The following is a 25,625-nucleotide window of genomic DNA, read 5'->3' as shown; positions in this document are numbered from 1 at the left end:
CCCCCCTGTTGCTTTTTCTTGGGATGACACCAGCTCCTTTGTTGGTGACAAACTTCCTTGTATCCCCACCTTTTCTTATGCAGCCCTTGCCCTGTGGCCTTTTCAGCTAGTTGTGGCAAGACACAAAACTGGCCCGCTTAAAGTGATTCTATGAGGCAAAAAGGGGCTATCCCAGCTCCAGATGTTAGTTAAGAAGCTGGTTTTATGCTAAAGAAGAGTTTGAGGTGGTGTTACAAGCAGAATGCAACTACTGGCAGCTACACCGTGAACAGAAGCAAACATACGTGTAGTTGGACCCCTTCCCATGCAGTAGACACACCTGCTGCACATCATTTGAACTGTTGTGCATAGGTTGCCTTCATGCAGCCAGATTTGCCAATAATGGTCAACATTTCATCTGTTGGCTAATATTTCTGGGGCATGTCAAAGCATATTCTGGGGCCCCTCGCTAAAGTCCGTCACTATAAAAGACATTTCTACAGCTCAGAATGTGCCCAATCAGCTTGATAAGATTACGTATATACTTGATTTTGAATGTGGATAATAAGAGGATATTTTTACTATTAATATTCATGCTCAAAAGTAAGTGAAAATGTCAACTTTAGCCAATATGCATACATTAAAAACAGACAGAGGAATGCAAAGAAAGCAGTATTTTAAAATCAAATAAATTAGAAATAAACACCTGCAATCCCACCAATTTCTACCCCTGGTTCTAAACTCTTTAAAAGCTGATGGTCAGATCATTGGTCAGTGAAATCAGGTTTGTGATAGAGGCCTCTACTGCACATTACTTTGGATAGAAGTGCACATTTACTTTGTTAATACCCTTCAAATCTGAAGTGGATTCCCCACCAGTGCCAATAACAGTACTTTTGATTGCTGATGGATTACTGTGATGTTCCCTACAATCTCACATTTTTAAAAGCAACATCACACTACAATACTTGACTCCCACCCATGATTAAGCAAATTTCACTTCTCAAAAAATGTAAATAAAAAAAAAAAAAAAAAAAACACTGATCAATACTGTCAGACTACTGTATAGACAATCGCGAGTAGTAATATGTTTCTCACAATGACTGTTATATTAAATAGAAGTTCTTCCTATGGTATGCCTAATAAACTTACAAATCTAAATCAAAGAACAGCAACATGTGACTTCAAAGACAAGTTTATGATAAAAATTCAGATGAAAAACATTATCAGGATTTTACAAACTTGCAACAGGTTTCTCTACGTCAAACATGAATCTCTAAAAAAATTAAAAGATTAAATAAAAAAGGTACAATGTAAGTCATTTTGTAAAACAATCATTTTTTTCTCCATCAATCAAAAACAAACTATCAAAGTACAAGTTGGCAGTCCTTGTTCCACAAAAAGGTCAGGCAAAGAAGAAAAACTACAACAAAATGTGATGAGGATCATTCTCTGGAAGGGATCAAAAATTCTCTTGGAAAGAACAAAAACAGGATCTAAAACTGCGCTGTTGATTGGACAATGGCACTGAGGTGATCAAGCTCAGCGCACCAATGGTCTTCTTTTGCCTCAGTTTGTGTGTGTTATATGTGGTAACAGACAGTCCTTCCCCACTCAGTAGATCCTTCCTCGGCTCCGGTTGCCTCTGCCTCCAAAGCCTCGACCTCTACCTCCTCGGAAACCACCACGCTGTTCTATAAACAAAAAACAAACACTAAAGAAAACCTTTTTTTTTTTTTTCAAATAGAAAAAAATGAATATAACTGCCAAAGTCCTCACCATATGGGAAGTTGCCGATGGTACCACTGTATTTGCCACTGGGTGGGTTGTAGATCTGGCGGGCGTCTCTCCTGGGCAGCGCTGGTGCCAGTTTCTTCACGGTGGTGCCAGTGCCCACGTCGTCCCCAGGTGGTCGTTTCTCACTACAGAACAAATCACATCATTTTCTCAAAATCCAAACTACGTCATCTTCTCAAAATCCAAACCACGTCATAGGCTTCACAGGCTGGATGGTTAAGGTTTGATTCAAGACTACAGGCAGAGAGGGTTAAAGCGGAGCTAGTAATCAAGGATCTTTGCTACAGGCTTGAACCACTGATAGTTCCTCATTTTCCCCCAACTTCTTTAGTCAATTTACACTTTGAGGGCTATATTTACTTTTCTGCATTTGTAACATTTTACTTGCTGGCTTACTATAGCATGGTGATGTTTACAAATGGCACTTGTTGATTCCACATGTCTTGCATTTCACTACCAATCCCAAGATCCCACAAATCTCACCCAACACCTTCTTGGTGTCAGAGATCAAGACCCAAAAGTTTAGCTGTGGACCTACTGAAGGTGAGAACGCACAGTAGCCATTACATTAGAGATCCTGTGGTGGTAAGGGCCTTGAGCTGACCTATGTGAAATGCAATCAGCGAGATGCTCAACTAAGCAACACATACCCTACGGCGGCAGCCTCCCGCTGCACTGGCTTCCAGGACAGCGTGACTGTGCTTTTGTAGGAGGGAGGATTGTGAAAGAGATCCTACAGAGAACGAGAGAAGGATGCCATGAGGGATCGTGTGATTTGTTTGTTTGATTCATTCAAGAAAGGAATTGGTCATACAGTGTCATTTTGAGAGATACCTTGATAAGGACGTTGATATTGTTTGTAATTTTCAAAGCCACCACTTTGATTTTGTTCTGTAGGAGAGAAAAGGATGCAGACATTAGTTCTGGGAGACCACAGATGGATATTATAGAGCTTTCCCACCAACAATGTTTTATTTTTTTTAATCTTATGTTTTTATTACTATACCAACAACACTGATTTCAAATATTTTATTTCTAACTTTTGGCAGTTCTACTTGCAGTCCAGTACTAATTGCCAAAATAACCAAGTAAGAAACAGCAAACATGACAAGACACGTACCTCGTCCGTTTTAAGCGCCTCCCCTGTCTTGCCCTGCAGTGCAACTCTGAGCTGACGAATGTACACCTGCAGTCCTCTGGCAAAGTACTGCAACCTACACAACAGCCATGAAGCCAACAATCAAGTACAACTTATATGACTCAGTTAAAAACATTATTTACAGCAGGCAAAACATATGAACTCAAACTAATAAAGAAAGACACTCTTAAGAATAACAACTTGCCTGATTTTGAAATCTTTCAACTTGTCTGCATCGATTTTGTCAATGAGGAAGTCGGGCATCTTCTTGCCAAGCTGGTGGAAGCTGAACAGGAGGCACTCCACGTAGCTGAACTGCAGCTTGGGCTCCTCGTTGGCCGCGTTCTCCCCGTGCTCACCTTCCTCTGGGGGTAGCGGCATGAACTCCTGCAGGTGGACAGACGCCACTCATCAACACAATCAATCACAACCCAAATACAGTCATCACAACCCAAATACAGTCATCACAAACCAAACACAGTCATCACAAACCAAACACAGTCATCACAAACCAAACATCAGTCAAGAAAACCACTGAGGGCATTATTTTGAAAACCGATGGACTGATGGATTGAACGGATGGATGAAAATGAATTGCTGGGTGCTCTGGGCACTGTGGCTGCAAATGTCTTGTGAACTTGCTTCGTCACTGCAGCACATGCCATTTACTTTGTGATACTGATGGGTAGCGGTATTACCAGGAGTTTCTCAAACAACATCTTGAGGTTGTTTTCCAGCTTCTCCATATCACCACAGAACGGACTCATTTCTGCCAACAACTTCAAAACCTGAACAGAAATAAAGAAAGATTACGGCATTTATACCACACACACACGGTACGGCATTTAAACCTGCCTTTCAACAATCAGCAAACTGCCCCCTACACACATTCCATCTTGAAACATTACAGCGGAGAAAGAAGCACTGACCTCAAGTTGGATATTACAGAAGAGAAAAAAGCACTGACCTCAAGTTGGATATCGAGTTCCGCCACTGGGCTGGTCAATGTGCTGAGATTTGGCAGGACGTGGTCAGAAAAATACGTCACAAAACGTGTGGAATGCACATTTTTCTAAGGAAAAAAAAAAAAAAGAGCAAAATGATTTACCGAAGCTTGGCGCACATACCTGACTCATGGATTATATTAGGGCTGCACGACACAAAAAAACTGACATTGCAGTACATTAGTTGTTGAAATATGAGAGAGAAAAAAATGTTGTTTTCACCGGATGACTTGAATAGCTCTATTTGGGATGAACAAATTATCCCGGATTGATTTGGGTTTTTCATATGAATCAGCATGATTTAAAAAAATAAAAGCTGAGGAATAAATAAATATCGGTTAAAAAATAAAAAATATTCCAGTACTACTACTACTACTACTACTTGAGCTAGTCTGACAATTTCCCCAGACAAGCAATGCTTTAGTAGCCTAGAAATCTAGACGCGCCCCTAGTGGCCGCAAATTACATTTGCTGCCAGGGCTAGTCTTGCAACTCTCCGTTGGCTTGTGAGCTCCAGAACCTAAAACTTAATCAGGCCAATGAAATCGTGTATAGAGTCGTTAGGTGGGCTTAACATAATGATTGATGACAGAGTTGCAACGGTTTGGCTTGAATTCCCTGCTACTTGAAAACAAATAAGATGGATGTTGCTGCTGGCAAACAGTGTGACACGAGTTAAGCTTTTATTAAGTAGGCAAACATTTGAACTAGCTAACTAGCTCGGCTGGTGGGAAACGCATGGGACTCATAAGCTGCCGCTGTCCCTATTGCGTGCAGAGGGAATTTGAAAGACAACTGATTATCCCGCCCCTCGGACTGAGCTCTGCGAACGGTGAGTGTCCAGACCCTACATTTTAATGTGGGTCTGGCTCGTCAGGCTAATGCTTTAGGCCTACAACTGATTTCAATGCACTAAACAAAAAGGCACTGCTATGGGGGGACAGAGGGCAGAAGGGTGAGATTTTTCAACCACTGCATTACTTTGAACTTTTGAAATATTCACTAGGGATAAAAATGCCATTACCCCCCCCATGCAAAACGGCTAATCAAGTGGTGCAGTTGCGTGCACATCATAGTAAACCGCTTGGTTTTGCCACCGACTTGGTCCAATATTTTACTATATGTGTACGACAACATGGACATGCATACCTGCAAACTCAGAAGGGCTGAAAAAGGTGACATATTTGCGAACTAAATCCTTGTAAAGAATCCCAATGTCCCCAGTAGAGATGCGCGGTTCGCGGTTACAGCCGCGGATCGGGCGGATGACGTGAAGAAATATAATATTTTAATTAAATTTGGGCGGGTGGCGGTTGAACCAATCAAACGCATCACCCATATACATGAAAACAACCAGCGGATGGCGGGCGGGTGCGGTTTTGAAAATTGGTCAAAAAACGTTTGTGCGGATGGATGATAAGTTTTGCTATGCGGTTACGGTTGAAATAATAGCCCATCCACGCATCTCTAGTCCCCAGACATTTTCAGACCTGTGCCAACCTTGAAGAAATTTTTGAGTACTACCTCAAACCTCACTGTGTGTGTTCACTGTGTGCTGAGTGTGTTTCACTAATTCACAGATTGGGATAAATGCAGAGACCAAATTTCCCTCACGGGATCAAAAGAGTATATAGACTTCTACTTATACTATATACACATACAAACATGTACTGAATTAGCACATACATTTCTGGGAAAAGAAAAGGAATGTTCTTGCTCATGCAACAGCTTCACAAATCTGATATTTAACATAACAGTAGTTTTGCTGTGCATTTTCGGCACAAGATTATGACAGTGGTAGGTAGACCTCAGTAAGTCAAATCTGATATTTGAAATTGGTAGCAACTAGTGCAATGTTGTTAAAATGACCATAACTGGAAGCTTTCGGGAGGAGTTTGGGAGTATTTTTGCATTAACTTTCTCTATACCCTGCAACGAGACCAGAGGGGAGCTTCACAGGCTATCAAGCATCCTGCTGTAACAACCGTTCAGGGGCACGTTTCCCAAAACCATAGTTGCTAACTAAGTTAGCAACCTCGTTGGTTGCAATGCAATTTCCCATTGCCAACCAACTAAGTTGCTAACAGGTTAGCAACTATGGTTTTGGGAAACACAGCCCACCATGTTAAACCACTTGTTTGCTAGCTTGTTAGTTTGCCAGCAAAGTTTAAAAAAAGATTGCCTACAGACATTCCTCTAGTCAATGAACTGCATTTGGCGTTTAAAGTGCATTTTGATTGCGGTCACAGAAGTAGCCTACTCTTCAGAACGAGTTAAGTAGTCCCCCTCCAACTAAAACTCTGCCATCACGTTTTGAGTCTGTAGTAAAAGCTTTTTAATTTAATAACATTTATACTCAACTATTGGTCAAGATATGATGGCAGAGTTTTAGTTAGGAGGGGGACTAAAAAGTCATTAGGTTGTAAACTTTCTAAACCACCTATACTTATTTTGTCCATTTCATTCGTCCTAGTACAACTTCTCCTGCCTCGTCATTTGCCCGGTCATTCACTTGCTCTCACTAGGTTTGCTTTCCTTAGTGCGCTGTACCGTTGCTCGGTCATATGGTAGTGGGGTGGTGATGGCGTAGTGGTTAAAGAGCTGGGCTAGCGCGCTGTACCGTTGCTCGGTCATATGGTAGTGGGGTGGTGATGGCGTAGAGGGGTGGTGATGGCGTGGAGCTGGGCTAGCGCGCTGTACTCGGCTTCCACTGTGGTGTCCTTGGGCACGTCACCCCCGAGTCCCAAATCGCAGGGACGGTGGCCCTTGTACAGTAATATAATTGACATTATATTGATTCATATAATTGAAATGTAATTGAAAAATTAATAAATGTAAATGTATAACCCAGAGTTGTCATTTCTTTCAAAAGGAAGAATGTAGACTTTAAATTAACACTTGTTTTGAAGTCTTTATATGCGGCAGTGTCGCGGTCATTCTAAAATTAGATCACATATAGGTGTGAACCGATATTGCGATTTTATTAGGGTTAATTATGTAGCCCAAGATTACGTCATGAATATATTTATTTTGACTCTTCTTGCCCCAAAAAGAGGACAGAGGCAATGAGGAGCATTAAACAGGTTAACAACAGTCTGGTTTAAAAGGAGGGCTGAGGGGCATTAAACAGGTTAACAATAGTCTGGTTTAAAAGGAGGGCTGATTAACCTATATTGTTAGGGTAAAACCATAGAAACCAGAGGGGCCAGTGATCAACCCAGCTTTTTACGTATTTATGTTCCTTGTGTAACCAAGCAAAGGTGTTTTAGCATGCTTCAATGGAAAATGATCGTAACTACAGAGGCCATGAAATGCAGTGTTAAAGGTTGTTTACGTTTGTTTTCAAATGATTACTAGATTTTGAGTACTTTGAGGGTTTTATGGGTTTTTCAAAGAGTGAAATAATGGAGCTTCTCCAATAGAGATTGCTAAAACACGTGACCAAGATTATAGGTACGTTTGGCCGTTTACATGGGCATGGATTGCAGCGGATCCCCAAAATGCTGTGTGTTCACCAATGGGAAAATGCCATGATGACGACACATTCTCAATCTCTAAACTTCCTTGTAACTATATTGTCACATGCATATAGTTACTGGAAGTAAGAAATGCAGTGAAATTATGTCTGGTGTCAGCCTATTTGTGCATTAATGGGTGGGGGGTAAAAATTGCAGTAGAAGAGGGGTTTAGTAGATTAAGTGGCAAGGGCTGCATAAGAAAGGTGGGGGGGGCACCAACAAGGAGCACCCAAGAGCAACAGGGGCAAGGAAAAACTCCCTTACCAAGGAAGAAACCTTGGGCAGATCCACGGCTCAAGGGGCTAACCCAACTGCCAGGGGTCTTGGTGTGTGTGTTGGGGGCAGTGTGCAATATGTGTGTTGGAGAACTTACAGTTGCTGTGAACTGCCATTGACTGCCTACTTGAGCTATACATTTCAAAACATACCAGTGCACCAAAGATTCAATCAATGGCAACATTACATAACACCTGTGTTACATTTCACCTCAACAGTGTACCCAATGTCTCTTATTAAAAGCTGATGTATTACTTTACTTACTAAAAACAATCCTGGCAGAAATGCCCTTGACAGAGTAACACAAACTGGTAAATGGCTAAGAACCAGTTATGTACTCAGATCAGTGTTAGATAGGGCTGTAACGATACACCAACCTCACGATTCGGTTTGTATCACGATTTTTGACCCACGATTCGATACGAATCTCGATTTTTCTTTTCTTTGGGAGGGAGGGAGAGACTCACCGAGAACAGGGGCAGAGCCTGACGTGTGCACTGCAGCAGACGGTCTACGGCGTCGGCGTCGGCCGGGTTGAGCGCCTGCTCCAGGAAGGCCTGCTCTACCACCAGCTCCACCAGCTGCTGCCGGCCGCTCACCGTCTGCAAGTTCTTCAGGCCGGACAGGATGCGCATCAGCAGCACAAACTCCTCCCCCGTCACATCCTCCAGCACCTGGGGAAACAGCGCAACACCAGGGTCACCGGGGTCAGGTGGAGGTACAGACAAGAATGGGGTCAGTGGGCTACAGACAAGGTGGAGGTACAGACAAGAATAACTAAGAACACTGAAACACCGGGGTCAAGTGGAGCTACAGACAAGAACACAACACCGGGGTCAAGTGGAGCTACAGACAAGAATAACTAAGAACACTGAAACACCGCAACACCGGGGTCAAGTGGAGGTACAGACAAGAATAACTAAGAACACTGAAACACCGCAACACCGGGGTCAAGTGGAGCTACAGACAAGAACACAACACCGGGGTCAAGTGGAGCTACAGACAAGAATAACTAAGAACACTGAAACTAAACAAAGCAGTACAAGCTGTGGCAGGGCTTATCAGTCAGTTACTACTCCCTGCTAATCCACTTCTCATTCATTCATCCATATTAAATGGCCATCAACAACCACAATAGTGAGACTCCACCCTTTCCATCAGTGATTGTTAAGTTTTTTTTTTTTTTTTCTTCAATGATGATTGCATCTTTCCTGACTTACTTTCTTGGTTTCAGTGAAAATATGGTCTTCAACTTCTTTTGTCATGACATCTTCAGGCATCGTCTTGAGTTTGGTGGAGAGAAACTTAATAGCGCGCTCCCGCACAATGTCCTCTCCGTGCAGTATCTGGCTGAACAGACCGCCCAAAGTACCTGGAGAACCACAACATGCAACAGGATGAGCACAATGTCACATAATGTCACATAACTAAATACTACATGCAGCATCTGGATAACATTTCACAGCATCAACGGTCTCATGTAACTAGATTATACGTGCTGCATCTAGATGAAACAAACATCAAGTTCATCAAAAATATCAGTTTTAGCCTTTCCATTCATTTGACACTGCAGCAACACTAACTGTTTTCAGACATGTCCTCCGCATTATATGCGGATCTTTGTCAGACAGATGTCCGACCCCTCAGGTGATTCAGATATGATGCTTACATTATGAGTAAACGACACCAATGCACATGAACAGACTCTCCACGAGGTTGAACAGGTTGAACGTGGTCTAACAGGCACATGAATAGAATCACAGCATGTTCTTCTCTTAGTTCAAACATGAGCTCATTTACATAATGTCCGTCCGAAATAGGAGGGGAGTAGTGCAAGAGCTGCCTAAAATCAGAGTTCCAAATGTCGGGACGTACTGTTCAGATATACGGCCCACCCGCTGGATATCCGCAGAACATGCGGACTTACACCGATGTCTGAAAGCAGCTACTGACACACTGGTAAAAGTAAAACACAAAGAAATGTACCTTTGGCATCAATCTTGAATATGGAGATCAATGCTGTGTTCACTTGGTTGAACTCTGCAGAATCATCTGAGCAGGAAACATGCAGGACGGCATGAATGGAAAATCTCAGTGCATAACAATCATCCAGTATTACCGCTTCTATGACAGCTGCAGGTTTCTGCATCCCTCAAGAAAATGTTTTGACGTCCACCGTGAAATGAGTGCAAGTTTATATAATTACTACATGTCACATTGTACAACGTGACTAAAAAGATCCCATCTTACTCTACACAGGCTGAATCATCTTGATGACCAGGTTATGAACTCACAATAAAATGAAAAATGTAATGAGTAAATGTCAATGCACTACACTGTGAGAAAGTACATTGTGTAAACCCCCCATACTCAAATAGCTGCCCACAGGCCTTTGTGGCCCTTGGGGTATCTATTAATGGCCCTTCAAGCTGTTTTGAAAAGTTTTTTTTAATTATTTAAAAAAAAAAAAAAAAAAATTCAATCTCGCTGCCTGCTCTTATTTTGAAACCGCGATCTCAATACGAGGCTGGGGGTTGCCTCCATGGCAATGATAAACAGATAGCACTCCAGTCCAGCCCTCCTAAACTCGAGACAGTGGCTCTTTCTCAATGCCCAGTGTTCTAGCCTTGCTAGGACGTGAAACGCCCAGTGATGGGGCATTTCACGTCCTCTTTGGTGAACTCCGTGGAGTATCCAATCACCAGGCGTTTCACGTCCTAGCAAGGTTAGAACACTTGGCATTGAGATGGCCCCAATCACTCTCAGCAGCAGTCACACGTTTACCGACCGGAGCCGTAATGGCATGCTCGAAATTTGCCCCAAAAAGAAAACTGGACAGCGAAAACCGCCAGTTCCAACCTGTGTGGACAGAAAGGTTTGTATTCTTTCTATCACCGTCCAGCACTCGCCCTCTGTGCTTAATATGGCAAGAATCTGTCGCGGCAATAAAACTAAGCAATGTGAAGCGACACTACGAATCAAAACACAAGCATTTTGAAGAGACATTTCCGCAAAACTGAGATCAGAACAACAAAATTAAATGCTCTTAAAGCATCATATCATACATCCAACCGAATCCTCCACACTTCTTTGACAAAGCAGCAAAAGGCAACAATGCTCCCTTAGAGTAGCGTGGGTTTTGGCGAAGCACATGAAGCCATTCACGGATTCAGAGATAATGAAAGAATGCATGATTGATGTGATGGACATGTTGCTTGAAGGCAAAGAAAAAGAGGAAATGAAAGCCAAAATTCAACAAATCCCACAGTCTTTAATATATGCTCAAATTAAAATTATATTTTTATTTTAGGTAATATTTTTGTTTTTAATAAAAAGGAAATGTTATGTTATAAAATAAGTTATATTGTTATGATACATCATCGTACACGGTCCCAATAAATGGCCCCTTGAGTCACTGAAAAAAATAAATAAATTGTGGCCCCTCATCATTTCTATTTCAGTACCCCTGGTGTAAACGATAAAACCACCAAGGCTGTTGAGGAATCATGTACCTGTTTGCAAAAGCTGTGTCAGGATGTCCGCCACTCTAGGAAGGTTTTCTCCAGCAGCAAATCTAGGGAGTTCCTTAATAGCCTGCCTTCGGATCTACAGAAAAGAGAACATCAAGGACATGCGAACAAGCCCAAACCAAGCAACCCATCTAAGACCGTTTTACAAACATGTTCATATTCTTACTGAGACATCTTCATCTTCACATAGGTCAAGCTGTGCGTTGATGGCAGCGTCAGCCAGTTCAGGGAAACTGCTGAAGAATTTAGGGATGAACTGGGCCGCCAGGCGTTTCTCCTTCGGGCCCCCCTTCACCCCATCCAGAATGACTTGATACGCATCCTTGTGCTATGTGAAAAGGAGCAGAGGTAAACATTACAACATTAAGTTAACACAATGTGCAATTGCTAAAGGTTAAAACACCATTTAGTAAGTGAAGCTTACTTATGCAGCGCCGTTTCAAACGTGAAGTTTTAATGTTACCAACTGGTTAAAGTTAGCTAGTGATACCTGGCGATAAATTAATGTTATTGGCCACCTAACAATAAAGCAATTAACTGTTGGCTAATTTAGTTTAATTAGTTAATGCTAAATGCGTCTGGTTGGGTTAGTTAAAATATAACGTGCGAGACTCGGGAGACACTAGCTAACATTAGTTTTAATATCCATCTCACGTTATATCACTTAGCCAGGAAAGCGGACAATCCCATAGGGTTAGCCAAAAAGCTAACAGTATGCGCTGGCTAGTAAGGAACTGACATAGCTAACAGATAACCCGTAGGCTAACGTAAACGTTGCTACTGCTAGCGTTGTGTGTGGCTTAACACACGGCCATGCTGTAACATTATAATGTGTCCTAGCTACTTAACTAGCTTACTTAAGAGTTTGGTTATTTATAAGGTTAGCTATATAGATTTGTTTCCCACCTAATCGCAAACGACCCACAAAACACTCTCTAAACCGACTTACCTGACTCAAGTTATCCTTTGCGTCTGCAAGGATCCCATAGTTTCGATACAGCTCCTCTACAGTGGCCGCCATCAGCTTGTGACCGTGTTTGTATAACGTTAACCTTAGCTAGCGTTTGCAAGATAAAATTCCTTGTTTGCGAAGTTTCTTCTGATGCCAAAATAGCAAATCCAGTGAAATTTTCTCCCGGCTGCAATACAAACCGGGAAGGGGAAAGGGAATGGAAAATACTAGAAACCAGCGAGATGGTATCCCACTGCTTCTTCCTCGCTTTCAAGCTGTTGATGCTACAAGCCCACGGCGACCACGATAGACAGAGCATGCGCATACGATTCACCAAGTACGCAAGCGTCACATATGACGCCAGGGTAACGAGCTCCGCCTATCTACAATCTTTGCTGGTAGCAAAGATTGTTAAGGCGGAGCAAGATATTTCATCAGGAGCCACTTCCCAGAACCCGGATCGCACGGGGGTCAAAATCCCCCTTTATGCAGAGCAGAGGCAGCGACTGCTCCATTGAAGTCTATGGTCATAGTTCAGAATTTCACCACATATGCTAAGGTCTTGGTTCTATAGAGTTAGGAATGTGAATTTCGGGCACATTTTCATGATCCTTAAACCCTTCTGAACATTTCAGGTACATTTTTAGCATTTTTGAGCAATCCAGTTTGGAGAAAATCAACCTTATAATATAGCTGCAAGCAGCAATGAGGGGGCCAAGCAGGTAGTTCAGCAGGCCAGATTTGCCATGTAAGTCATTGCCGTTGCATCAGACATATAGCCTTAAGCAGTCACAGCAAGTTCCATGCCAAACAACTCAAGATTGGCTGAGTTACAAGGTCAAGTTTTACATCAAAACATAACTGATTTTGTGGAGCTGAACCAGGGCTGAGTGTCGCCGCCCCCTCCCCCAGCCAGCCCACCGCCACAACCGCCCCTGCCCATCCCACCGCCCACTACTCTTGCACGCGCGCATTAGAATGAACTGGATGGAACTTGCTGTCATCAGTTTCTCATCAAAAATAAAAGATTGACTGAGATATGATCACACTTGCTGTGATTTAAACATAGTGGTCAAAAATTAACGTCATTGGGTGTGTTGAACTCGGTTTGGCCCAAGGATTCCAATGATCTCATTTTGACATTCGGGTCAACGGGTCAAAAGTTACGTCTGTGAACACACGTCCAACTTTGGCCTGTTGGTGGCGCTACAGCGTTTGAGGTGCCGGCATGAAACTTGGTGAAATTAATTATTGGGCTGTCCCCAATCAGTGTGCAAAATTGTATAACTTTTTACCAGACGGTTCTATGGGCTGCCATTGACTTCCATTGCAGAATAATGCACATTAGCAACTACTGGCCAAAATGCATTTTTGTCAATTACAGAGCCCCCTAGAGGTCAAAGGTCACCAGATTTCTTGAGTGTCCTCCCGATGGGCTCAAAGGTGCATGTACTACGTTTGGTTTTGATACATGAAAGCGTTGCTGAGATATGAGCTCACTTCCTGTTTGGCGGCTTCACCAAGAAATTTCGATTACCCGTTACGGGCCAATGCTTCTGTCAATAATTCCAGAAAATTAGGCAGTGATAAGGCATGGTCTGAGGATGGTCTGTGCCAATTTTGGTGAAAATCAGATTAAATTTGTGAACTGTGAAAACTTGTTTGTGTTTTTGATTAAATCCAATATGGCGGCCGAATCAATTACGCTGACATCACAAGTTGGCCTGGGCCGGCCTAAGGACCATCAACAGTAGTACCAGACACCACTAGTGCGTTTTAATTCTAAGCACAACTGCTGCTACAGGCCAAAAGGCATGTTTCTTAATTACAGCGCCCCTAGAGGTCAAAGGTCACCAAAGCGTCCCCTGATTGGGGAGTCCATGGACTAAGTTTGGTTATGATAGATGAAGGTTGCTGAGATATGAGCTCACTTCCTGTTTGGCAGCTTCACGCAAATTTCGATTGGCTGAACACGGTTTTAGTTCAAGACAAAAGCAATGCATTAATGAGGCATGGTCTATAGATGATATCTATGAAGGTTGGTGTTGATCGGACTGTGACCTCTGATCGTTTTAAGTGATTTTGGAAAATCCATCATGGCGGAAAAAATGACATCATAGGGTGCGTCCCAAGGATTCCAACGGGATCAACAGGTGCCGGCATGAAACTTGGTGCAAATAATTATTGGCCTGTTCCCAATCAGTGTACCAAATTTCACAACTTTTCACCCGGTTCTATAGGCTGCCATATAGGCTGCCGTAATAATAATAGGGAAGAAAAGACTTCAATGGCTTCTACATACCTGACGAACCGGTAGCGCCGAAAATCAAATAGGGAAGAAAACATAGAATCACTAATGGCACACGGTTTGACGTCAAATACCTGGCGCCATCCAGGGTTTGGGCCGTGTAGCACACGGTAGCGCGACAATGTGACGTCAAAATGCGCCAGGGTTTGGGCGGTAGAGATCTGACGATCAAAATGGCGTAGATCTCTCTGGCGCCAAGGTTTGGGCCGTAGCACACGGTAGGGTTTGGGGCCATGTAGCACACGGTGGCGCACCAAAACGAGATCTCATTTTTTTTTTCAGACGACAGTGTGACGCCAAAATGACGAAACAGGAAGATGGACTACCAGTTCGAGGGAAACAGGAAGATGGACTAGTTCGAGGGCAAGCGTTGCAGTGTTTTGTTACAGTCGTGAATTTTTAATAGTTTGCTGGATAAGTTAACAAAGTTACCAGTGAGAGTTGCAACACATGGAATTAAGAGGAAAGAATAGAAACGATTTATTTTCAAACAAAGGATATCTATTAAGGCCTGAACAAAATCTCTTTCCACTTCAGGAAATTACACAAACTCAGCCAGCTGCTAGCTAGCTAGCCAGCTAACTAAACTGTTTAAACTATTAAAATTAAATTAATAAAGTACCTATCTATATATCCATCTATCTATCTATCTATCTACCTGTGCACACACCTTGGAAACTACATGATAATGATGATGGTAGTTGTGAATAGAAGCAACCAAAGTCTGAAGTACCACCACACAGGCTAGCTACTGGTGTTTCTTACTGCAGCTTCTTCTGCTGTGTAAGTAGTTAATGTTAGTCTTTTCACAACAGTGACACCTCTGTTCAGGAGAATATTGCAACTAGTGTTGCGACCACCACGCGCGAGTATAAATGGTTACGGCGCTTCTGTGACGTCACATTGTCGCACTACTGGTCGGGTGCGTTGAGTATGTGGGACGTTTAAGGGTTGCCCTGCAGCGTTGCTGCTTGGCCCCCAATCAGGTGTGCGCCGGTTATTTATGCCGCTGCTGTTGGCCGGTTGCAACTTACGCTCGTCAATACGTCATCGACACGCCTCTTTATGCAGACAGGATTCGATCCCCATAGAGCATCACAGTCCCGCCCACAGGAGTTTCCGGAAGTAAGAATTCAATGCAATTTCTCCATTAACAATTCGGGTATAAGCCATAAAAACTTAACTGCACATGGTAGACTCAAAACCAGCTACGGCTGTACTAAGCGATTGTGTATGCTCATATAAACGCCAAAAGTTTACGGGGCACTAACCTCGTTTTGAGATAAATGTCTTTTATTCGCGATGTCTTGGATAAGTACTTCATTACCCACAATCCTGAACAATCCCACAATCCCACAGTGATGCCTCTGATTGGTGGAAAGGCCGTTATGATCATAGTTTGAAACTTTATCAGCGAAAATTATTGACAAAGATGGCGTAGTCTTTTACTGCCTATGGAGAAAATGTTAATATGAATAAAAAACTTTCTAGACGAACATTGGTACTTGTATCAACAAGAATTGTGGTTTACAATATCACACGAACTTAGTCAGGGCCAATAGAGCATCACAGTCCCGCCCCTCCTCCGAGAGAGCTTAGTTTCCGGAAGTAAATTTCCCATTCATTTCTCCCATTGACATTTTGGAAAAATCCATTATCTAAAGAGTTTTAGAGCATGTCTTAGGCTAATCAGCTACGGGCGTAACTCATAAGCATACAACATATCATTTCGAAAGTGAAAAACAAAGAGAAAGTCCAAAAAAATCAAAGGTACAAAACTGTGTACATATTTTCATTTCCGTTTGAAGGAACTACTCATCCCATAAACCACCGCCTCACTGAAAATATATAAGCAGCACGAACCAGCATAAAAATCATTTCCAACCTGCGACAGCACGCGAACCCTTTCCTCCAAACAATGATTTTTATACAGTTAATAGCAGTTATTTCAGGAGTAATCGTGTAAATAATAGTGTTTTGGTATTGAATGTTACATTTACCATTATATAAAATATATAGCGTATTTTATATCGTGTGAGTGTGTGTGAAAGTGGTTAACGTTAACGTTAGCAACATTGTACAGTGCTTCGTATCTGACTGCCATCCCGGTGCATGGTCTGCTCTTGGACCACCATATTCAGTTTATTATCTTGCTGTGAATTATTACACAAAATGTTCATTAAATGTACGAAGAAGTATTTCTAGGTTAATGATTGATGATACAGTATGAAGGCTACAGTAGCCTAGCTAATGTTAACTAGCATTACCAACCTCCCTGCAAAACTCACCACACAACTTCGTAGGTTTGATAGGTCTTGTCCCTCATGCTGGCCCTTACAAAACTCACAAGCTGACCCTCGACACACAACAGTCAATAATGTGACCCGATTTAAAGTGGTTTTCACCCCTTTGGACACTCTTGATTTCGTCATTGAAACAGTGAAATATTCACGGTGGCATGGACGGTTTGTTAACCATTTTACTGCAGTGTCTAGCCGGTGGTAGCATCCAGCTGAAAGCACCAGCTAGCTAGCTAGTTCAAAGGTTTAAGTGCTTAATGGGGATATACAGGGCTTTTTATGCCTCGACTAAGTTGATGTTTCATATAAACAACAATTCATGTTCATAGAAACAACAAGGTCACTAAAACATAATATATTTCATACCTGTGTTGCAGCATGTAGGCTAATGTTAGCAGCATTATAATGACATTCTAATGTCTAAAAAGGCTAATGATTAGCTAGCCTATCGGCTACCTGAAAAGTTAAGTGTTCAAACTAGCATTTACAGTGTTCTATTTGATGGTGTATTGGCCCTGACTAAGTTTGTGTGATATATAAACCACAATCCTTGTTGATACAAGTACCAATGTTCGTCTAGAAAGTTTTTATTCACATTAAGATTTTTGCCATAGGCAGTAAAAGACTCCGCCATCTTTGTCAATAATTTTCGCTGATAAAGTTTCAAACTATGACCAGAGAGGGTTTTGTCAAATATTTCCACGTTTGATTATTGCAAGGGGGGAGGGGGGGAAAATCCCCTTTAAAGCAGACCAGAAACCCTCGCTGCACTAATGTCAATGGAGACTTGTGGAATTTGACCAATAAATTGGTCATTATGTCTTTCTGGACTTGTTGAGGGTTTTGGAAAATTTTGTCATAATCTGTAAGTGTTTGGGATCATTTCAAGCCTAAAAAAGTGTAATTTTTTTAGCGCTCGATTTGTAATAAAATAACTTAATATCAGACCATGCTGCTGCCAGTTACTGTCCGTTGTTAGCAAGCCTCTTTAAGGTAACATTTTAAACAGAGAAGTGTAATTTCTTTGAAATGACAACTACTGAATAACATTACTGACATTAGTTAAAGTGGATAGTTTATACTGTGAATTTGTAAACAGTATAGCTAAGTCCTTCAACCTATCCACTTGTTATAGCCATAGCTTCCCATCCACTTGTATAGCATTTTGTTAGCTAGCTAGCTAGCTAGCTCAGTTCACATGACTAATTAAATTATTCATATCATGTCCTAAAGAATGATTCATTGGTATCATACATGATTATAGACAATAATACTGTGAACACAATTATGTTTATCTGTTCATATTGCTTATTAAGAGAGAAAGTTTATTTAGTGACGTAAGGTGACACTCCCACTTATGCAGACCAGATCCAGAGAGGGTTAAAGCGGAGCGAGAGGCGCAAACGTTCGACAATTTCCGCGTTCGATTATTGCAAGGGGGAGGGGGGGAAATCCCCCTTTATGCAGACCAAACCCTCGCTGCACTAATGTCAATGGAGACTTGTGGAATTTTACCAATAAATTGGTCATTATGTCTTTCTGGATTTGTTGAGGTTTTTTTGGAAAATTTTGTCATAATCTGTAAGTGTTTGGGATCATTTCAAGCCTAAAAGTGTAATTTTTTAGTGTTCGGATTTGTAATAAAATAACCTAATATCAGACCATGCTGCTGCCAGTTACTGTCCGGTTGTTAGCATGCTAGCTAGCCTCTTAGCTAAGGTAACATTTTAAACGGAGAAGTGTAATTTCTTTGAAATGACAACTAGCTGAATAACATTACTGACATTAGTTAAAGTGGATAGTTTATACTCAAGTGAATTTGCAACAGTATATTAAGTTTAAGCGAAGTCCTCAACTAGTCACTTGTTAGCGCATAGCTGTACTATTGCCATAGCTACTCCCATCCACTTGTATAGCATTTTAAGCTAGCGTTAGCTAGCAAGCTAGCTTGGTTCACATGACTAATTAAATGATTCATATCATGTCCTAAAGAATGATTCATTGGTATCATACACGATTATATACAATAAAACTGTGAACACAATTATGTTTATTTGTTCTTATTGCTTATTAAGAGAGAAAGTTTATTTAGTGACGTAGGGTGACACTCCCACTTATTCAGACCGGAACTGTCCCGTTTTGCTCCCATAGTAACGAATTACGTTGCTCTATCTTGCTAGTAATCAAGGATCTTTGCCAGAACTGTCCCGTTTTGCTCCCATAGTAACGAATTACGTTGTTCTATCTTGCTAGTAATCAACCTTAACGGCTTTTCCACCAATCAGAGGCATTACTGTGGGATTGTGGGATTGTTCAGGATTGTGGGTAATGAAGTACTTATCCAAGACGTCGCGAATAAAAGACATTTATCTCAAAACGAGGTTAGTGCCCCGTGAACTTTTGGGGTCTATATGAGCATACACAATCGCTTAGTACAGCCGTAGCTGGTTTTGAGTCTACCATGTGCAGTTAAGTTTTTATGGCTTATACCCGAATTGTCAATGGAGAAATTGCATTGAATTCTTACTTCCGGAAACTCCTGTGGGCGGGACTGTGATGCTCTATACACCATCAAATAGAACACTGTAAATGCTAGTTTGAACACTTAACTTTTCAGGTAGCCAATAGGCTAATCATTAGCCTTTCAGACATTAGAATGTCATTATAATGCTGCTAACATTAGCCTACATGCTGCAACACAGGTATGAAATATATTATGTTTTAGTGACCTTGTTGTTTCTATGAACATGAATTGTTGTTTATAGGAAACATCAACTTAGTCAAGGCATAAAAAGCCCTGTATATCCCCATTAAGTACTTAAACCTTTGAACTAGCTAGCTAGCTGATAGCACAAGCTGGATGCACTGCAGTAAAATGGTTAGCAAACCGTCCATGCCCCCGTAAATATTTCACTGTTTCAAGGACTGAATCAAGAGTGTCCAAAGGGGTGAAAACCACTTTAAATCGGGTCACATTATTGACTGTTGTATGTCGAGGGTCAGCTTGTGGGTTTTGTAAGGGCCAGCATGAGGGACAAGACCTATCAAACCTACGAAGTTGTGTGGTGAGTTTTGCAGGGAGGTTGGTAATGCTAGTTAACATTAGCTAGGCTACTGTAGCCTTCATACTGTACGAATCATATAATCAATTAACCTAGAAATACTTCTTCGTACATTTAATGAACATTTTGTGTAATAATTCAGAGCAAGTTAATAAACAGAATATGGTGGTCCAAGAGCAGACCATGCACCGGTCCATGCATCAGGATGGCAGTCAGATAAGAAGCACTGCACAATGTTGCTAATGTTTTCACACACACACACGATATAAAATGCACGATGGTAAATATAACATTCAATACCAAAACACTATTATTTACACGATTACTCCTGAAATAACTGCTATTAATTATATAAAAATCACTGTTTGGAGGAAAGGGTTCGCGTGCTGTCGCCGGTTGGAAATGATTTTCGCTGGTTCGTGCTGCTTATAGAGCTGGTAAGTCCCGCCTGTCCGCTAAACCCCCAGTGGACCTCTAGATTGAAAAATCGTCAATGCAAGTGAATGTGAGAAAATAATTATTTTCTGGTCCCGTTTGATTTGTGCCATGAATGTGAACATATGTCGCCTGTGAATTTTTTTATATAATTTTTTTCATGTTACGAGTTTGACAGTATATTATATGATTCTTCGGCTATCAGTTGTGGAAAAGACATAACGAGAAAGACTACATGTCGCCTGTGACGTGAGCTAATCTCTAACATTAGCTGAGATGCTAGTTTTTGTAACGGCAGGAATAAACACACATGGTAACAAAAATATTTGAAACATGTCTAGCTTCACTCAACACATTAACACTACGATACAGTGTGATTGTAAAGTTGTATGGTTCACTGTGTTCAAAGTCGATCTTAATAACCCTCTACATCTCGACCAACTGATGGTTGTTATGGGAAACTAGTGATCTGTCGCCTAGCGGAAAGTTGTAGTCCACAAAGTGCTCTCACACAAAGTTTAACCAAGATCAAACTTCTACCCGCTCAATTGTAGCATTCTTTACACGAAAATTTATATTAAAAATTCACAGACAACATATGTTCACATTCATGGCAAAATTCAAACGGGACCAGAAAATAAATATTTTCTCACATTCACTTGCATTAATGATTTTTCAATCTAGAGGTCCAGCGGGGATAGCGGAAAGGGCGGGACTTACCAGCTCTATATATTTTTCAGTGAGGCGCGGTGGTTTATGGGATGAGTAGTTCCTTCGCTCTGAAATGAAAATATGTACACAGTCTTGTACCTTTGACTCTTTTTGGACTTTTCGTTTTTTCACTCGAAATGATATGTTGTATGCTTATGAGTTACGCCGTAGCTGATTAGCCTAAGACATGCTCTAAAACTCTTTAGATATCATTTTTCCAAAACGTCAATGGGAGAAATGAATGGGAAATTTACTTCCGGAAACTAAGCCTGGGAGGAGGCCGGGACTATTGCCCATAAGACATGAACTACGACGAAAATCAAAATCAAGCATAGGCAGACTGGCTGGGTTTGGTCAATTAGCCTTTAGGCCTGACTTTGCAGCTTTTCCTACAAAATCAAAATCAAGTAGCAGACATAACACTTTTTTGGCTACACTGTCCGAAACTTGCTACCTCCAAAGTAAAATACAATAGCCTAGGCCTACATATCAGTAGACTATTTCTGTAAAATGCCATTTTGACAGAAGCGTCTGCTCTACCAAATTAAACTAGAAATGTGATTCAAACCACCATAGAACACTGTATCCTAGCCTAGGGCCTACTCTAGTTTATGGTCTGCTCACACACCAGACAGAAATGGGAAGTTAGACGACAGCATTGTTCTCTAAATGATGTTGAACAATTCTCCATATTGAGGAAGTAGCCTTGGCTATAACTTCAGTGTCAGTCAGAACATTGTGTTCACTATTATACCTGTGTAAGAAGTCATTTCGCTTTCGGGTAAGAATAATTAGCAAAAATATATGGGCCTGCTTTCTTATGGGCTACACTTTTTTATGGATATGCAGGCCTACTGCAATTAACTAACTTAATTATTTATTTCCAGACATCCAGTCGAAACGATGGGGGAACAGTTTTGTAGTAAGCCTACTATTAAAAACTGCGGAGACGATGAAGGATTTGAGATGGGCCTACCTGTGCGTGAAAAACTTAAACATTCCATTAGGTCTACTGACACTTTGGATTTAGTCTCACAGGCAGACTCTGGTGTTATGCATACGCCTCCGCCACAAGGCTATGATGCAGAGTTTGACCCTCCACTTGAGAAAAAATATGAATGTCCTATTTGCCTAATGGCGCTCCGGACGGCGGTGCAAACTCCATGTGGGCATCGGTTCTGTCGTGGTTGCATCGAGAGATCAATTCGGTGAGTTAGTTAACACGGTAGGCGAGTCGATTAGGCCAACAGACTTTCTGGCTTGGGTTCATGAATACATTATTCCTACAAAGAGGTCATATTTCTCTCATATTATTGACAGGGAAGCAGGGTCAAAATGTCCTATAGACAATGAGGTACTGACATTGGACCAACTCTTCAGCGATAACTTCGCCAATCGAGAGATTCTGTCGCTCACTGTGGCTTGCTGCAATTCCGAATGCCACCAGAAGATGGAGCTCCGATATATAGAAGTGCGTTCTGTCGTAAATGAACACAAACACAAATGCCATTTTACGGATGTTATTTTGAGTGCGGACATACTCTTTCAAAGTTATCACTGTTTTCAAAACGTTTTTTAATGCACCAGATGATGAAAAACAGTAACAAAAATCAAATGGTCATACAAAAGATTTATCACAAACTGACAAACTCTTCTTCCCAACCAGTCTCATTTGGTCCAGTGCCAGTTCTCTACTGAGCCGTGCCCGCTGTGCCAGGCTGCACTGCTGAAGAACCAGCTGGACGAGCACACAGCCCAGCACTGCCCACGTCGCTCAGTCCCCTGCCCTGCCTGTATGGAAATGTACATCTGGGATGAGAAACAGGTGTGTCACAGCCATCAATGTGGTACAGGCCTACAGTTATTTGAAGTCGGCCTGGAATATTTGTCCTTGTAGCTGAGTGTCATTTAGTTCCATCAGAAGAATTGGCCAAAATTATTTGCATTCAGAGGAGGAAATGACACTGGGACATCCTCAATTTGAGTCATGTTCAGCATTCAAACGTTGTACGTTGAGTCCTATGCTCCTTTTGCAGCTCCATGAAGGCCTGTGCCCTTTCGCCAGCGTGATATGCGAGTTCTGCAGCGGAGAGCTCATTCGTGACCACGTGAGTCAGTGGAATCAACAAGTGCTAAATGACCATTAACTAAACAGTACTGAATTGAACAGTAACAAATCAAAGGACACTGTTATATCACAAGTACCACACACCAGTCAACTCCTCGAAATAATGTAGCTGGCCATGTTTTCACTGTTTTCTTAGTTGAATCAATGAAATAGTGTAACATTATATACTGCTCAAAAAAATTAAGGGAACACTTCAATCATACACTGGATCGGTACTCTGACACTGTTTGGTTCTGAGCACAAGTAAAACTTTTGAGGCGAGTGTTTTATTTTGCAAGAACTGTCAGACAATCTGTGAATGTAGTTTGAGAATGGAGAAAAGGGTGGAAGGTTTCAAAAAATGTGTTTTAATTGTAGAAAAAAAGTGTTCCCTTAATTTTTTTGAGCAGTATACTAGATACATGCATAGTGTACTGTATAGCCTGACAGCATACAGATCAACTGAGAGTACATTTCAGAGTAGACCACTGTATTGACTTATATTAGGATACATTTTATGATCAGTTTTTTTTTTTCTCTGACAAAAAACATTCTTCCAGACTTAGGGAAAAACACAACTATATACCATGAAGAATGTGGGATAAACTATCCATGATCAGCTGGTTACAGGCTGGTGCTCCATGCTTTCTGTCACACGCCTGATCATTTTGCACAAATGAATGGTAGACTATTACCGAACCGTGGTCGAGAAAAAACGCAGAACATTTTCCAGATTACACTTAATTTTGTCATTTTAAGACTGATATTGTGGCATAAATAAAATAAAAAGTTACATTTTATGTTCAAACTTTTATTGCAGTTGGTAAACTGGGCCACGCCTTTCATTCGAAAGTATAACCTAAAACTAACTTTTGAATTAAATGCCACAGCCCATACTGATTTTCCTTTAGAATATAGATATTAAGAGATACAGACTGTCTTTACTTAAGTAGGTTGTCATTGTGGTACTTTTTACTTTTACTAAAGTAAATATTTCTTGTGTATTTGTACTTTTACTCCAGTCACCTGCACTTTCAGTTCCTTTGGATGTGAAGAAAAGGTCTGTTCACTTTTATTCAGTATTATACAGGGGTTACTATTGTCTCTGCTATTTAGCCATGAGGTACACCTCTACCATCGCTACCACCAACCCCATGAACATATTCAGTTGCTTTTGTCCACAGATGTCCCGCAGCTCCCTCGCCCAACACATGCAGGAGTTCACCCACTTGCACTTAAGTTCCATGGCTGCCTTTCTCAAGCGCCAGAACCTATTTGGAGAGCCATCCATGGGTGCAGCTGCGAGGAGTTCTGCAGTCACATCTGAAATGGATACCAGCTTGAAAAGCTCGGTGGACCACTTGGAGCTGCAACAAATGCGGGAGACGGTGCAACAGCTGGACGGTCGCCTAGTGAGGCAGGTCCACCTGCTCCGCGAGCTGAGCATCCAGGTCCACAGCCAGGCCACGCAGCTACAGGACCTGCACAAACACACGGCTGCTCTGGAGGACGCCGTGCAGGGGCTGAAGGCCGTGCCGTGCAATGGTGCTTTCACATGGCGTGTGAAAGGCTTTCAGGAGCACCTCGAGAACCACAGAGCCAACCGGCCCGTGGTCTTGTACAGTCCAGGCTTCTACACCGGCCGACCCGGTTACAGGCTCTGCCTAAGGCTGCAGCTGCAGCCGCCCACTGCCCCCCACAACCCCAGCTTCCTCTCTCTGTTTGTGCACACCATGCGTGGGGCTTTTGACAACCAGGTGGCCTGGCCTCTCCAGGGCAAACTAAAGCTGACCATCCTGGATCCAATGGAAGGTCTGCACATGACTGAAGTCATGGAGACCAAGCCAGACCTGCTTGCATTTCAACGCCCCACTGCTGAGCGCAACCAGAAGGGCTTTGGTTATGTCACTTTTGTGCACCTGAGCAAGCTGTCTAAGAGGTATATGGAAGACGATATCCTCCAGGTGCATTGTGAGGCCACACTAAAACTTTAAGCTTAAGGGGAAATTAAGCCATTGTGGTTCACCTCAACATTTAAAGATGCTGTAAGTGATTCTGGATGACATCACGTTTGTTGATATTTGAACCAAACACCACACAAAACACCAGGGAAATGAGCTCACTTACTACACTACCTTACAATTACTCTGAAACAGGTTTTTGTATCAATCTCTTGTTCATTAATAGTGCTTTAAAATAACTTTTAGAGGTTCAAGCAACTACAAGTGATAATCGTAGAAAATATAGTCATATGTTGTCAATGTTTTAATATTTTAACTAAGAACTGGATTTTACCTAACAAAGATTTTAAATCTGGAAACATTATCATCATAAATAATAATAAACATCAATGTTTGTGCTTACCGGTAGTCCTACCCATGTAAGAAAATTGATTTTGCCTTGTTATTAAATTAGTCACATTTAAATGACTGCCCTTCAGTGTGAAACTGTTGTCTGTGGTATATAAAAGGTATTCTATGTGATCGACTACATGAGAATACTGAAAAA

At 41.7% G+C, this 25,625-nt stretch overlaps 2 protein-coding genes across 3 annotated transcripts; one reads left to right on the top strand and one right to left on the bottom strand.

Annotated features, from left to right (window-relative positions):
- Nucleotides 1–528: 528 nt before the first annotated feature.
- On the bottom strand, nucleotides 529–12,513 carry api5 (apoptosis inhibitor 5). 2 transcript variants are annotated; one of them, XM_048257249.1, is made up of 14 exons: nucleotides 12,192–12,513; nucleotides 11,409–11,570; nucleotides 11,225–11,318; nucleotides 9,699–9,764; nucleotides 8,933–9,084; nucleotides 8,180–8,386; nucleotides 3,882–3,986; nucleotides 3,613–3,702; nucleotides 3,120–3,301; nucleotides 2,897–2,990; nucleotides 2,611–2,667; nucleotides 2,427–2,509; nucleotides 1,759–1,901; nucleotides 529–1,673 (listed from the first exon to the last, which is right to left on the bottom strand). In XM_048257249.1, exons 1-14 carry the CDS (start codon nucleotides 12,261–12,263, stop codon nucleotides 1,594–1,596), a joined length of 1,587 nt encoding a protein of 528 aa, XP_048113206.1. In that variant the 5' UTR covers nucleotides 12,264–12,513; the 3' UTR covers nucleotides 529–1,593. The 2 variants fall into 2 exon arrangements, with proteins under 2 accessions (XP_048113206.1, XP_048113207.1); XM_048257250.1 differs by having other exon boundaries at nucleotides 9,699–9,752.
- An 8,885-nt stretch (nucleotides 12,514–21,398) lies between these two features.
- LOC125302854 (TNF receptor-associated factor 6-like) lies at nucleotides 21,399–25,551 on the top strand. The gene is made up of 8 exons (XM_048256170.1): nucleotides 21,399–21,791; nucleotides 21,898–22,218; nucleotides 22,331–22,481; nucleotides 22,677–22,835; nucleotides 23,047–23,139; nucleotides 23,748–23,751; nucleotides 24,140–24,177; nucleotides 24,302–25,551. The coding sequence occupies exons 2-8, from the start codon at nucleotides 21,914–21,916 to the stop codon at nucleotides 25,109–25,111; spliced, it is 1,560 nt and encodes a 519-aa protein (XP_048112127.1). The 5' UTR covers nucleotides 21,399–21,791; nucleotides 21,898–21,913; the 3' UTR covers nucleotides 25,112–25,551.
- The last annotated feature ends 74 nt before the right edge of the window (nucleotides 25,552–25,625 follow it).

Source organism: Alosa alosa, chromosome 11 (genome assembly GCF_017589495.1).
Source record: "Alosa alosa isolate M-15738 ecotype Scorff River chromosome 11, AALO_Geno_1.1, whole genome shotgun sequence".
Classification (NCBI taxonomy): Eukaryota; Metazoa; Chordata; class Actinopteri; order Clupeiformes; family Clupeidae; genus Alosa; species Alosa alosa.
This window is presented reverse-complemented; position numbering and strand designations above follow the sequence as displayed.